General features: G+C 42.6%; 2 protein-coding genes across 3 annotated transcripts in view; one reads left to right on the top strand and one right to left on the bottom strand.

Annotated features, from left to right (window-relative positions):
* Positions 1–14,023, bottom strand: part of NINJ1 (ninjurin 1) — a 159,245-nt gene that overhangs the window by 12,701 nt on the left and 132,521 nt on the right. The gene's annotated exons all lie outside the window — the stretch shown is intronic.
* SUSD3 (sushi domain containing 3) overlaps positions 1–14,023 on the top strand; it is a 50,528-nt gene that overhangs the window by 12,201 nt on the left and 24,304 nt on the right. Inside the window, exon 2 of one of the 2 annotated variants that reach the window (XM_066617715.1) lies at positions 12,935–13,066. The exons of the other annotated variant lie outside the window; for it this stretch is intronic. Within the exon in view, the coding sequence (XP_066473812.1) occupies positions 13,060–13,066 (7 nt within the window). The 5' untranslated portion in view covers positions 12,935–13,059. The remainder of the gene's footprint in view (positions 1–12,934; positions 13,067–14,023) is intronic. 2 annotated transcript variants of the gene reach the window in all.

Genomic DNA, 14,023 nt, shown 5'->3' with positions numbered 1-14,023 from the left:
CTCTTCCATACAAATTGATAGTTCTGAATGAAGAGATGAAGAGTTGTTAGGTGGTGTGTGTGTGTGTGTGTGTGTGTGTGTGTGTGTGTGTGTGTGTGTGTGTGTGTGTGTGTGTTGGAATGCAGGGGAACTAGTCTACAGACACCACAGTGGCACTAGTGCCTTGGCACTCAAGGCACCAGTTCTAGCCACTTTGGCACTCAATGTCTCACTTATCCTTGAATATTATGTATTTCTTCTCCTTGAGTGAGTTGTTTTGTACTCCTCTGAGCTTTCCTCAGTCCTCTCACCTTTTGGGGCCCATTGTAGTAGTGGCCCAGCAAGATATATTGTGTGAGAGCGCAGAAGTTTATTTCCAGGGGAATAAACTTTGTCCAACATATTACGTTTCTTAAAGAGAAAAAACAGTATACTTTTCACATTAAAGTTCTCATCCTAAGCATAAAGGGGAGAAGAGCAAAGCAAGTGGCAAGTTTTACAGGTGCGTGGAGGGCGTGGAACACTCCTCTTGCACAGTCCAGGCTTGATCTAAGTTCCAAGTCCGGGCTTTTGTAAGTCAGGGAATTGCTGTAATGTGTAAGGTGTCATTCCTTCATGGCTGTTCAGCAATGGGGTGGAAGGCAACTTGACAAGCTGCACTTGGACTCTCACACACACTGCATTGCCTACAATTATGTGCGTCTGATTGTTTATACTAACAGTTGACCAGGACTTGATTTCATTTAATAGGAAATGAAGGCAAAACTACTATTTTCTTGAGAAATTGTGGCCTAGTTCAAACCATAAAACACAGGAGGAAAGGCAACTGGTATTGCAGTAAAAACAGGAGCATGCAATCAGGCTCATTTAGATGATGTTCTGTCCCCTAAGTTTGCCCCATAAAATTCACGTGTGCATGCTCAAGGCTCATAATATCAGTCATGGTCCCTTCCTTTGCTTTGGACTAAAACTAGTCTAAAAGTAGTCACTTACTAGACTAAAAGTAAGTGATCATTTATGGGAATGGGAGTTCATATGATAACTCCCCATTACAGAAACTAACCACATGCATAATCACACAAGGCCAGTTCAGTGTGGATCAAATATCATCTAAATGAACTTTTAAAAGAAACACGTGACGTTACAAATAGGTTGCTGTAGAAGTCCTCCTGATAGCTCCAGGGTGCATGGCACATAGTTGCTGAGATTTTGTCAGGGGATACTGATGGGGTTCTAACAGGGGCGCCATTAAGAGATTAGAGCAAATCCTCCTCATTTCAGACCGCATCTGATTATTCTTCTGCAATTGGCTACATCTGTTGCCAGACTGCTGGTGTGGCATACTGAAAAACTGTTATAACGCAATGAAATGATTCTGGGTATACAGGCCATAAAAGGTGACTAACTAATGTTGATGAAGTTGTTATGAGGTTTAAAAAATAAAATAATCTAGATTTGCAGTTTATGTATGTAAAAACAGGCCTTTGAAACTTGCAGTGACTTTTTCCTCACCCTAAAATTCCTTTGAATTTCCTGAAATGATGCCACTCATTTTACATTGAGTTTTAAACTGCCTGAGATGGTAGCACTTCATTATATCCATTAGTGTGCACCATTCTAAGAATTAATTTGCAAGATTGTCTTGGAGCCAGAACATCTCCACATAGTTGAATCATCTGGTGATTATTAGTGTCATCCCAGGTGAAAGCTGCAGGTGCTATTTCACATTCTAGGGAAGCAAGAGAAGATAAGTACAAATCCTTGCTTTTCTACTCCTTTGTAATACATGAACTGTCTCTTAGGGCCAAATCACATGTGACATTATTAGAGCTGGCTTGCTTAAGTTTTGTTTATTACATAGAAGCCCCAGCTCAATTGGGACCAGAGCAAGGGGAAGATATGCTTTCATTCATTGTTCCATAGTGGTCCTGGTCCTGTTGGGGACCCACCTGCAGCTGCTATTTGTCCAGGAGAAGCTCCTATTGACACCTTTTCTTCTGGGGCAAATCCAGATCAGGACCATGGATCCTCCAATGTCATGTTCCTAACATGTCACTGTTCCCCCATGATTCCACTTTATTAAAGCAAAATGAATCGTAATGGTTCTGATGATGTTCATAACCTCCTATGCATTTTGGCCCTTAAGACTAGGCCATCAGGGAGCCAGGTAGATCTGTGTCTAAACTGTGGGGAAAAGGAAGAGGCCCTGTAATGAAATCCATAAGCCCCATTCAAATCTCCTCAATTTGAGCCATATCATGGTCTACCATAAACAGTAGCTAAGGAAGCCAGGATGAAAGGTAAGGAGGCTGGACCCCTTGTAATTCAAGCACAGTAAAACTCCTATACTATTGGCTTCATTCTTCAGTGCTCTCTACAATAGCTCCCCTAAAAATATACACCAATGACTACTAGAGGGAATGCCTAGGTAAGTACCAAAAAGAGACATCAGTAATTTTTGCCTCCAGAGATAACGAAGAGAGAAAAGATTGCATTTCTAGTTGACTTGCTGTTTTAAAGGACAGACAATTTGCGGTTTACCCTTTTGGTGTTTTGTAAGAGCAAACAGGAAACCTGTTTTCTTGTGCAATAAGCAATGTGCATTTCTTCCCGGCAGTCTTTTGTAGTGCTTATTACTGATGAGGTGCAGCCCACTGTAACATCTGTCCCCAGTACACATAGTTTGAACTGCCAGAAATGTATTGGCAGGAGATGTCCCCCACTGCCTCCTCTGCTTAGTTTTTTTTTTTTTTTTAAACCTTGTTCCTGGCACGGTTTCTTCATATGTGGGTCTTCTGGTTTGTTTGGGGACCACACGAATTAAGGAGCTCTTCTGTGTTTGAAGAAACGGTTCCAGGAGCAAGGTAAGGAGGCAGATAATCCACTTTCCAGTCACTTTCAGCAGGCTGAATGGAGATCAATGTGAGTTGCATCTGTGGCAGGTTGAATGGTAGTGTTTGTGGTGCAGACTTAGGTTGAAGGGTACCCTGAATCCACCACCCTCTTGCTTCCCCGCATTCTACTGCTGATATAACCCACATCCCCTAGCCTCATTGATGTGCCACCCCTGATGTCACCCCTCTTTGGAGTCTTTTAAGACTGAAATCCTATGCACATTTGCTTTAGAGTCAATCCTGTTTAACACCATGGACTTATTTCTGAGTAACCTTAAATAGGGGTCAGGCTGTGAATATAGCTTCATCATTTTGAAAAGAGGGTCAAAAATAGCAGCCACAATTGCAGCACAAGCCTATGTAGTATGTGTATTCATAAGTAAAACCTATTGAGTTCAATGGGACTTATCTGGGAGCGTGTATTGCAGCCTTAAATGCTTCTCAGTTCTGTGGATTGCAGTTGGAGAGATTTGAACGTGTTCCCAATTTTCCCACTGAAAGCAATGAGACTGTAAAGAGCATAATTGTGGCCTAGCGTTGTTAGTGACTTTCTGCAGAAATAAACCACACATTTAATAGATAATAAAAATGCTATTTAATTTTATGCCATGTAGCACTGTCATTTTTACATAAGAGGAAAACTTGGTTAATGATATGAGCCCCATGAAAGATTTCTGCCACACTTACATTCTGGGCACACGGATCTGACCCTAATGATAGACTCATTGCAAAAAGCTTTGTTTCGCTTTTGAAGTTTGATTCATATATCTGCAAGATGTTTAGATGGAGGATAATGCTAGAATTTTGATGAGAGAGTAATAGATGCCCTGCAAGTGCAAAGTCTTTTTTTTTCCCCTGCGTTGTAAGTGCTGTGACACTTTTCATGGAGCTCTTTTATGGTGGTCGGAAATGTTTGAACATTATCCTGAGATAATATGTTAGATTTACTATGGGCATTGGAAAGTTAACTCTGCTCTTCGTTGCTGCTTCTCTTAGAAAATATGGCTTCGAGGTAATGGGTCCCACATAACATTTGGCACTGTCTGCGGCAGTACCACGGTTGGCTGCACACATTTAACAAATCAAAAGTTATTCATGAGTTCTGGAAGAGAATAATGATTAGGGCTGACATGAACATTCTCTTGGCTTGCTTCTTGCCTCAAAAGTAGTGACTTGGGGTACTCCTTAACCTCCTCTTCAGGATTGTCTGCAGCAACTGTTCCCCTTCTCTGCTGATTCAGTGCTATATTTTCCCTCTGCTTCAGTCCTCTATGAATGATTCCAGCCAGTCAAGGATCATATACTGGATGTGATGATGTCATAATACTACTTATCCAGTCTGGTTTGGTTATGTGATGTCACTAGGGCAGTGGTTCCCAAACTTTCCAGCACTGTGACCCACCTCCTCCTCTGCAGTGGTTCCAGTGCTGCTGGCTGGAATGGCATACTGGGAACCTCTGGAGGCCTCTTTTGGGTCTCACTGGTGTGGCGTCCCACTCTGTTGTCTTCTATAAGCCTCAGAATGGACCACAGAATCGTTATTATATTTTTATTATTATTATACTTTATTTTTACCCCTCCTTTCTCCCTGAAGGGACTCAAGGCGGCTTACAAACAAGGTTAAAACAAGTTAAAAACTTAATTTAAAAGCAGATAAAAACATAACATATCATAAAAATAGTAGTCAGATAAAAACTAATCAGGTAAGAGCATAGGGCAGCAAATTAGAAAAGGATCAGGCCTGTGAGCAGATGTTAAAGAATGCTAAGAGATGTTAAAAAGAATCATTCAGAAGCTACTTCCGGTAAAACCAGAAGTTTCCTTCAAAAACCAGAAGTAGCTTTCTGGGGCTTCTGTGGGCCATTCTGAGGCCCACAGAGACCAATAGAATGAGTTACTGGCTCGGTGTGACCTTGAAGAGGACTCTGGAAGCTCCCCAGTAAATCATTCACACACATCCCTTCTGGAATGGCTCCAATTTGGAGCCAGTCAGTCCTAGGGGCATGTAGGAGGGCCCAGATCATGACACGGGCTCATGACTCACTGGTGGGTTGTGACCCACACCTTGGGAAGCCCTGTTCTAGGGCTAATGAACCCCATTTAAGATTGAGGAAACACTTCCTTACATAGTAAGTTCTAGTTAATCAGGGATCATTTAAGCATCTGCAACCTTTTACCGTGATTTCCCCCCAAATTATCAAAAGGATGGACACTGTTTTGATATTGATGAAGATTTTCATGATCAGACAAATCCCCTTTTGGTTAAGCTTAAATGTGATAAAATAATCTAAGTATAAAACTACAGATAAAGATTTTCAGAACTGGATTGAAAAAACCTGGTAAAGATAGTAATCCTACATATTAAAGAAAAAGTTATACACCCTTATTATCAAAGAAAGGGGCGCTGAGATCATGATCAACTCAATGGAAAAAGGGGGAGAAATTACATGCAAGAAAAGAGAAAAATTTTTGCTGATATTTTAGAGTCCTTTTTAAAAATCTGTATTTCCATTTCTGCTACTCATTTTATGCAGGGATAGTCATAAAGAAAAAACGGAAAGAAATTTATATAGCGCCATACTACAGGAATCCCCCCCTTATTGCCTACTCTTCTCCAAGGCAAAATCTTCAGCACTGAATGCAGTTTTAGAAAGTGATTAAGTGATAAAGCATATGTCATTCACTTTGGGGTTAAATGCTAAGCAAAAATCCAGTAGACATATTGCACTTTTTCAATAGTAGTCTTAGCCTAGATTTAAATGTATCATAACCCCAATGGGATGGGGTTTAAAAGCTAGCAGGTGAAGCAGAGCAATATCCTGTTGATTAGCTAATGTTAGAGATAAATGACAGATAGTAGCAGTCTCCATCACTAGCTGCTAGTGAACTTTCCAAAAGAATCTAGTTCTTTGGTGAAAGAATGCTGGACTCACTCTTCCTTGGCCTGATCCAGCAATGCTCTTGCTAGGATTAAGATGTAAGGACTCTAGCACAAACTACCGTATTATGTGTCTTGGAGGAAAGCATAGTTATGCCTATTGGCCAAGCCCTGCCCTGCCCTGCATGCATCAATTAATTGCGCCTATTTATGGATAGGCCCTACATATGTACAGCTTGTATGTGTGAAGGACATTGTGCTCAAGGTATAAGAAACATATCAAGGTTGGAGATGAGGCCTACTGCTACCACACCACCATCATCACCTCTTCTTCATTATTATTTCTTTATAATTCTTACTCTTCTGCTTTTCAGTACTGATACATTATGAAAACTATATTAAAAGAACGTGATGTTGGAAACCTTTTGACTTTAGCAACACGTTCACCGACAGCCCAGAAAAAACAACTTCTAACACCTCGGATAAATATATGGGTGATCTGATTAAAGGAAATCCACAAACCCAAGGTGTCATGTAATTATATCCTGTTAGTTTCTAGTTAAAAATAACACCAAAAGACATTACCATAATTATTCTTTTGAGCGTACAATTTACCAATGTGACTTATAAGAGAGTTTTAACACGTTCTCTCATACTTTTCTTTTGCAATTAACGTATACGTTTTATAGTGTTGCCAACTCCTCCATTGTCAGTAGGGACACTTTAAACCATGTTATCTACTTTCTATGATTCCATAGTAAAGCAAACAGAGAGGAGAGAAAATATTTCCTGGCATTGCTTGATTTGTGTTTAAAACCAATGAGTCTGAAGAGGATAGAACAGAAAGTATGTTTTACAACTTTTACAACAAAACAGCTTTACTTCTTTTCCATGTTCCTAACAGTAGATGTCTGTCTGTTTGCACTCTTACTTCTCAATTTGTTGTTTGCAGACAGAAAAGACCAAAAGAAAAGTCTCAACATCTTTCCCAAATCTTTCCTGAATCAGTGAGGGAGAACCACAGTTTATTTAATCAGATCTGGCTTTGCTGTAAACAAGAAAATGTAGCAACTGAAACAAATCATCTCCCCCTGAAAGTAGTATAAAAGGCACAGCAGCAATCTACCATGTATTCTGACTGAAAGGAAGTCTCATCTATGAGTCAGAATATATAGAATCTTTGTAAGTAGATTTTTATTTGGCTCAGATCAAAAATAAGATTGCTCTGAGGAAGTAAATGGACTGGAGCAGTGGTTCTCAATCATTTAGCACCAGGACCCACTTTATAGAATAAGAATCTGTCAGGGCCCACCAGAAGTGGTGTTATGACCGGAAGTGACATCATCAACAGGAAGAGTTTTAACAATCCTAGGCTGCAATCCTACTCAAACTAACCCAGGAGTAAGTTCCATTTACTAACATTATTAAAAGCAAAAACATAGTAGCCTGTTAAATGTACAGATCTGTAATATTTCCCCAAATGCTACCATACCTTGGTAGCAGCGAGTCTAATACATTAAAAATAAAATATTGAAATGAATGGGGACCCACCTGAAATCGGCTTGTGAGCCACCTAGTGGGTCCTGACCCACAGTTTGAGAAACACTGGACTAGAGGGTAACTCTGACTATTTCTGTTTACAGCCTACCCTACCTCATGCTTAAGGTTCCAGCTGGAGCCTATTCAAATTAACAGGCTAATCCTATCCTTTTCCTCCTGCCAATGCAGCTGCACCAGAAAGGTGTGTGCGGGTTCAGGATTGGAAGGGGAAAGGGAAATTATTTCCCCTTACCTGTCCATAAGCCTCCTGCTTGCCAGTGGGTCTCCTTGGACCTGAACCAGCTCTTTAGCTGGCACAAACTCAAGGAGAAGAAGGGGGTGAGAGGAGATAGGATCTATCGCACAGCATTGCCACTGGATCCACCACCTCTATGCCCCAGTTCGTCTCTCTCCCTGTTCAGTTTCAAGCCCGCCCCCCTATCCCTGCCTACCCCATCCCCACTGCTACCTTACTTGGTCTGGCAGGTACAGTGGAATCTATTGATGGAGCTGTGGCAGTGTTGCCTGTTGCGGCATCCTTTGCAAAATGGCCGCTGATGAAGCGCTGTGGTGCATGGGATTGGGCTGTAAGTCTGTATTCTGCATTCCAACTTAACCTGGTTCCAAATGTCGCTCTGGGGGCTCTCCTGTCATGTCCAGAACTTGTTTCCTCTTTTTTTTTCTACTTAACATCCAAGCTGAAGAAGAGTTTGGAGAGCTCAGAAGCCTCCTACTTTGCGTTATTTTAGTTGGTCTAGTAAAGTCTATTTTGACTTTTTGGATTTTTGTCTAATTAACCAACATGGCTATGTATGATGGTCAGATTACTCTTTCAACTGTTCTTGTTTTCTCATCCACAAAATATTAGTCCACGGCTCGACAACAGTGAAAACATATGATAAATGTCTTTTGACCAACTGATCAGCTGCAGATAATAATCACAGTGCAGAGCAGGTGATTTTGGTTTGATCCTATTTAAGTGCTTTTTTGCCAAGTTCATTTTGCCAGTATCTGAAATGTAATCCAGTTTTCAATCCAGAAATGATGTTCATTCCTTCTGTTTCTTTCTTCTGGTTTGTACAAATTTAAGTTATACACAGTCACATTCTAAGGATGCTTATTCTTGTTTGCTGCCTGAAAGGGAATTCTGAAAATATTCAATAAGCATTAGCAAACTCACCCACATCTCAGTGCAACATCTAAATAGGAGTATGGGTATGCCTGTGTTAATCACTGGTAAAATTCTTCAGGCGCAACCCTAACCTGTGCTAAAACAGGCAACCGAGAGGTCTGCACTGTATCCATTACGGGTTTGGTGCAGGCTGGGGCACAACTTGGAGTAAGGGGATTTCCTTCCCCTTAGCCCAGAAATGCCCCAGGCAACCCTATGGGGTTACTTGGATCTGTGCCCTCGATTTTGCGTGTGCAAATTTGAGCAGCCCAAGTAATGCCACTCAAGCCGGGGTCAGATGTTGGGATCCAGCCTGCATCACTGCAGCCGTTCCCACCCACCCCAGGCCTGATCTGCCCCCACCCAGAAACACCCCCTTCTCGCCTCTGAGCCTTCCTCCTGCCACTCTCTCCCACCCTCTGTGCCCGGGTTAGCACAAGCCTACTGCCTTTGAGCGTGGGGTCAGCTCTGCAAGTGGCCTATCCTACTCCTGAGTCATTTCTTATTGTCCAGTTGAGGATCAAAATACAAGTGATGCTAAATGCATAATTCCTTTTTCTGTGTCTTTTTTTTTGTATGCAAGTTCAGTTAGCATCAGGACCAGGCACACACAGAGAGGGATACAGCATGGTCCTGATGAAAACCATATTCTCCCGCCTTCCCCTCAACTGCTGTTAGTCCATGAAGCTCTCCTTAGTGCCAATGCAAACTTCCCTTCTGAGGCTACCAATGACTTTGAGGGAAGGGCATGAAGGGAAAGCAATAAATACCCCCATCCTTTGTACTGTGGCCCCAGTCCTGATCGGATTCTCTCCAAGCTACTATTTTAATTTTTTAAAAAGCATTTTTAGGAAGGATAAATGACACATTTAGCATCGCATGTGATTTGACTCTGAATCAAAGGGACAAACTACTGTTGTTATTATTAGAAGTTCTATGATTTATTTCCTTTTTTGAAAAAAAATGAAATGCACTATTGCGGAGGAGGCTGCACATGCATTCATAGCAACTGTGGGAGGAACTTCACCCTTTTCCCAAGGTCTCTTCCTAATAAAAGTTCTGCTCTGACTGCTGCTTTGTCCTATGTGATATTTTTCCCTCCTTAGGGCAATTGGCAAGCTGGGGAGAATGGTTTTGATCAGGAGGACCAGGAATGGCCCATACATGATGATGATGAAATGATGATGAAAATGATGCCAGTTTGATGATTCCCAATCATCCCCCCTCCCTGCCCCAGTTTACTCCCCACTTCTCCCTTCCAAGTTTGCCCACTCCCTGCCTTCCCCCCCACCAGTGTCTAGGTTTGTTAACAGGCCACTGGAACACAGAGCTGGCCCTTGCCACTTGTGGCGATATATATATATATATATATATATATATATTTAACACAGATCTTTTGGGGTGAACTTCTATATTTATGAGGCTATTTACTGATGCAAAATTGTTTTTAAGTAACCAACACTCGGAATTATCTATCAGAGCAAGTAAATGCTAAACGGAAAGAATGTCAGAGTCTTAGTAAACAAAAGTCTAGTTCTCACAGGCTGCAAAACTGTGGCTGAACTTTATTGCACATCAGGCCACAGATGTGGCCCACATGACTGCATGCATCCCCAAAATGAAATTCCCTCCACATTGAAAGCTAGAGGTCAAGGAGAAGCCTTGTTACCACAGGGAGAACTTTACCAAGGTCTTCAGTGAGACTGCGTGTAGCATGGGTCAAATCAGGGAAGAGAGGTAAATAGATCTTGTCTAGTCCAGGATAATCCATATTAGATAGATCAAGGAACAAGAACTCTGCTCAATATTCTAGCCATGGGCAAAGAGGTCGTAAGTGAATAATAGAATAAGAAAAGCAAGATGTGATGAGACTCTAAAGACAGGAATGAGGCATGGCCCAAGTCCCCTGGTGGTTACATCAAAGAAATAAGCATGATCCAGTGTGCTTGATTCTAGCCATAGGCAGTGGCAGTGCAGACCCAGTTCAAGTCTAAATATAGTCTGATGCTGACACTGAAAAATGAGCAAATTTAACAGGCAGACTTTTTAGAGAAGCACTGAAGTTTTTTTGCCGAAAGTAGGTGATGTGGCTGAAAGTGATGGCCTCACAGCCAGTTCATAAACAGTGGTTCTAGTAGAAGTTGAACCTGTTCCTTGCTCCACTGCTGCCTTTGGATCATCCACAGCTCTGAGTGTTGTCAGTCCTTACATGACTGCTGCTCCTGCTTCTCCCCCTAAAGACCAGACTGCTTGTCACTGGTATTCACTGGTACAAGCTCATTTGTTATTATGTTCTGGCTCTTTCCTGGCTAATGGACTTGATCTGAAGAAACCTATACTGCTGCAACCTTGCAACCTCTTGTGGGGACCAGGGACGTGCGGTGTGGGGGCAGCAGGTGAGGCAGAACTGCCCTGTCGTTGTCTGTGGAAAAGCATTGATGCTACCTTGTCTGCTTACTCCTGAGGAAGCTCTCCTTACACCTGCTTTCCTGGTGTAAGCGGGTGAGGATGGGGTTTTCTCAGGTGTGGGGTGACTGCGATGCTTTTCCACAGGCTATGATGGGGCAGTTCTACCAACCCTACATCGCATGTCCCTGGTGGAGATGGACATAATGTGTAGAATTTTTTTTTTTAACTGTTGCATACCTTAATGGAACATGGGATCAGATTTCATCTACACAAACATGATCACCTTTCAGAAATAGGCAGATAATATCTCAACCCAGGCTGAGAGGTGGCAAGTTTTTCCTGCAGCAGTATAAATAGTCATTTGTCATGCTGTTTTCCATACTCACAAAGAGAGTCTGGTCCAACAAGAAGCTGACAGAACATACCAAGATCCAGGTCTGCAGAGCTTGCGTCCTGAGTACACTTCTGTACTGCAGCGAGTCATGGACTCTTCACTCACAACAGGAGAGGAAACTGAACGCTTTCCACATGCGCTGCCTCTGGCGCATTCTCGGCATCACCTGGCAGGACAAAGTTCCTAACAACACAGTCCTGGAACATGCTGGAATCCCTAGCATGTCTGCACTGCTGAAACAGAGACGCCTGCGTTGGCTCGGTCATGTCGTGAGAATGGATGATGGCCGGATCCCAAAGGATCTCCTCTATGGAGAACTCGTGCAAGGAAAGCGCCCTACAGGTAGACCACAGCTGCGATACAAGGACATCTGCAAGAGGGATCTGAAGGCCTTAGGGATGGACCTCAACAAGTGGGAAACCCTGGCCTCTGAGCGTCCCGTTTGGAAGCAAGCTGTGCAGCATAGCCTTTCCCAGTTTGAAGAGACACTTTGCCAGCAGTCTGAGGCAAAGAGGCAAAGAAGGAAGGCCCATAGCCAGGGAGACAGACCAGGGACAGACTGCACTTGCTCCCGTTGTGGAAGGGATTGTCACTCCCGGATTGACCTTTTCAGCCTCACTAGACGCTGTGCCAGAACCACCTTTCAGAGCGCGATACCATAGTCTTTCGAGACTGAAGGTTGCCAATACCAATTGTCATGCTGTCAAACGACATCCTGGTTTCTCCAACTGAAAGGATTGCTGCAGCTCTTACCAGGGAGGGATCTCAGGACCAGAGGCCAAGGAGTGGTGCAGTGGCTATTGCTGGGCTGGGGTTGGGAATAGCTGCTCATGCAAAGCAGCTCACAGGATAATGTTTCTTGCTGGATCCATTTCAGATGTGCTGTGCTGCTAAGAGCAGTTTTACTGAAGAGCCTTCTGTCCTAATTAGACAGGGATGAGAAGATAATGATTTGTTTAGCCAGAAAGTAAGCCAGAAATAATTGAACACTCATCATTTCTAACACAAAGGACTCAAATGGCTTTCCTGCACCATTCTTCCATTTTTGTTTTGCAGATGGGTAAGACGTTTCTGATGCAGTTGCCTGCTTGGGCACAATGGCGTCTGAGCAGGGTTGTCTGCCAGTCATTGAAATCAGGGCCTCTTTTTTTTTTTTTTAACATTAAGTCCTGATTGTAGTATCTGTCAGTCCACTTGATTGTAATTTTCCTAGCTCTCTCTTTAAAGAAAGATATGTATTTCTGAATATTTCTTTTTCTTGTTATATGTTAAACATTTTTTTTTAAAAGGACCTGATTTCAGTGATTATCAGGCAACTCTGTTCAGTCTCCATTGTGCCCAAGCATGAGGTTGCATCTGAAAAGTCTTAATGGAAATGTTTAAATAATTTTGAGGAGAGAGATTGCTAGTCAGGAAACTCACAGCTGACAAAAGTACCATAATATTGCTAAGTCTTTCATAATTAAGGATTTGACAATGTTACAGTCTCTTGATCTAGCAAAGGCCACAGATAAACTAAATGAAGTATCACAAGGTTAAGACCAGGATGCTGGTTTTTAACATTTGTATCATTTCATTGTATATTTCACTGGTCCATTAAAAAAAGCACATTGATATATTTTTAATCATATGACTTTGGGAAGTTTTTAGTTATTTTGTGTTCTTTTTAGGAATGGTCTTAATTCATGGCTCAATCCTGTTTGGATGCCACTGTGATGCTCATCACAATATAAGCAGGCTTATCTACTGGGCTGGAACATTGTGATTGGTTGCCAAATGTAGTCTCTCCTCCATCATGAGGGGTGAGTAGGTGGGTGGGATGGGGAGTGCAGGAGGTGGGATTTCCTGGTATTTTCCCCATTGTTCCCTATGGGTTTACTCTTACCTGCACCAGGTCTGTCATTGTTATAGCATCTGTCCAGCATTGGGGGTATGTTATCATTTGAATGGGAGTTGGCACATGCTGGCTCCTTCTTGTCCCACCCATTTCCCATCTTGATCTCCTACCTGTTTTGGCTTCTCCATTGGCATAGGTGTGTCAATGTCTGAGCTATACCTGTGCAGTGGTTCTCCAGTGTTGTGCCAGTGACCATGACACATCCATCTTCCTAGCAAAAACTGAGAACTTATAAATATTCTCTGTGTCACTCCGTTGATACAGCAGCCCAACATTCATCTAGCACATTGGAAGCATGCAAAGAGCTTCCTGAATACTAACTGACTGGTCCTTATGACAGCTCTGTCATGCAGGTTGCTGCTCTTAGAATGGGGGGCTGAGGCTGAGAGAATAGTGCCTGCCCAAAGTCTACCTAGCAAGCTGACTTGCGAACCAGCCTTTTGAGTTACTGGTTATACTCAGGAGGTCTGGTCTAGAGCAGGGGTGCTCAAACTTTCAACTTTAGGGATGCTGGACCTTTAACAAGTGTATAGAAGAGAGAATTTCAGCAGGTGCAACTTGTCATTCCCACAGATGACAAGCTGCACCTGCTGAAATTATCTCTCCTACACAATTTTAAAGGTCCAGGATCCCTAAAGTTGAAAGTTTGAGCACCCCTGGTCTAGAGGGTAGAGCCTCCATTTGCCTAAAGATAACATCCACAAGGTCGCCAGTTCGAGGCCACCGGCACCGTGCGACCTTGAAGCAGCTGACAAGCTGAGCCGAGCTATTTCCATCTGCTCTGAGTGTGGGATGATGGAGGCAAGGATGGAGGCCAGATCAGAATGAAACATCTGAATTTTTGTGGCTCTTGAAAGACAGA

Source organism: Tiliqua scincoides, chromosome 2, assembly GCF_035046505.1.
Source record: "Tiliqua scincoides isolate rTilSci1 chromosome 2, rTilSci1.hap2, whole genome shotgun sequence".
Taxonomy (NCBI): Eukaryota; Metazoa; Chordata; class Lepidosauria; order Squamata; family Scincidae; genus Tiliqua; species Tiliqua scincoides.
Note: the sequence above shows the minus strand (reverse complement) of the source record. Positions and strands in the feature narration are given on the sequence as shown.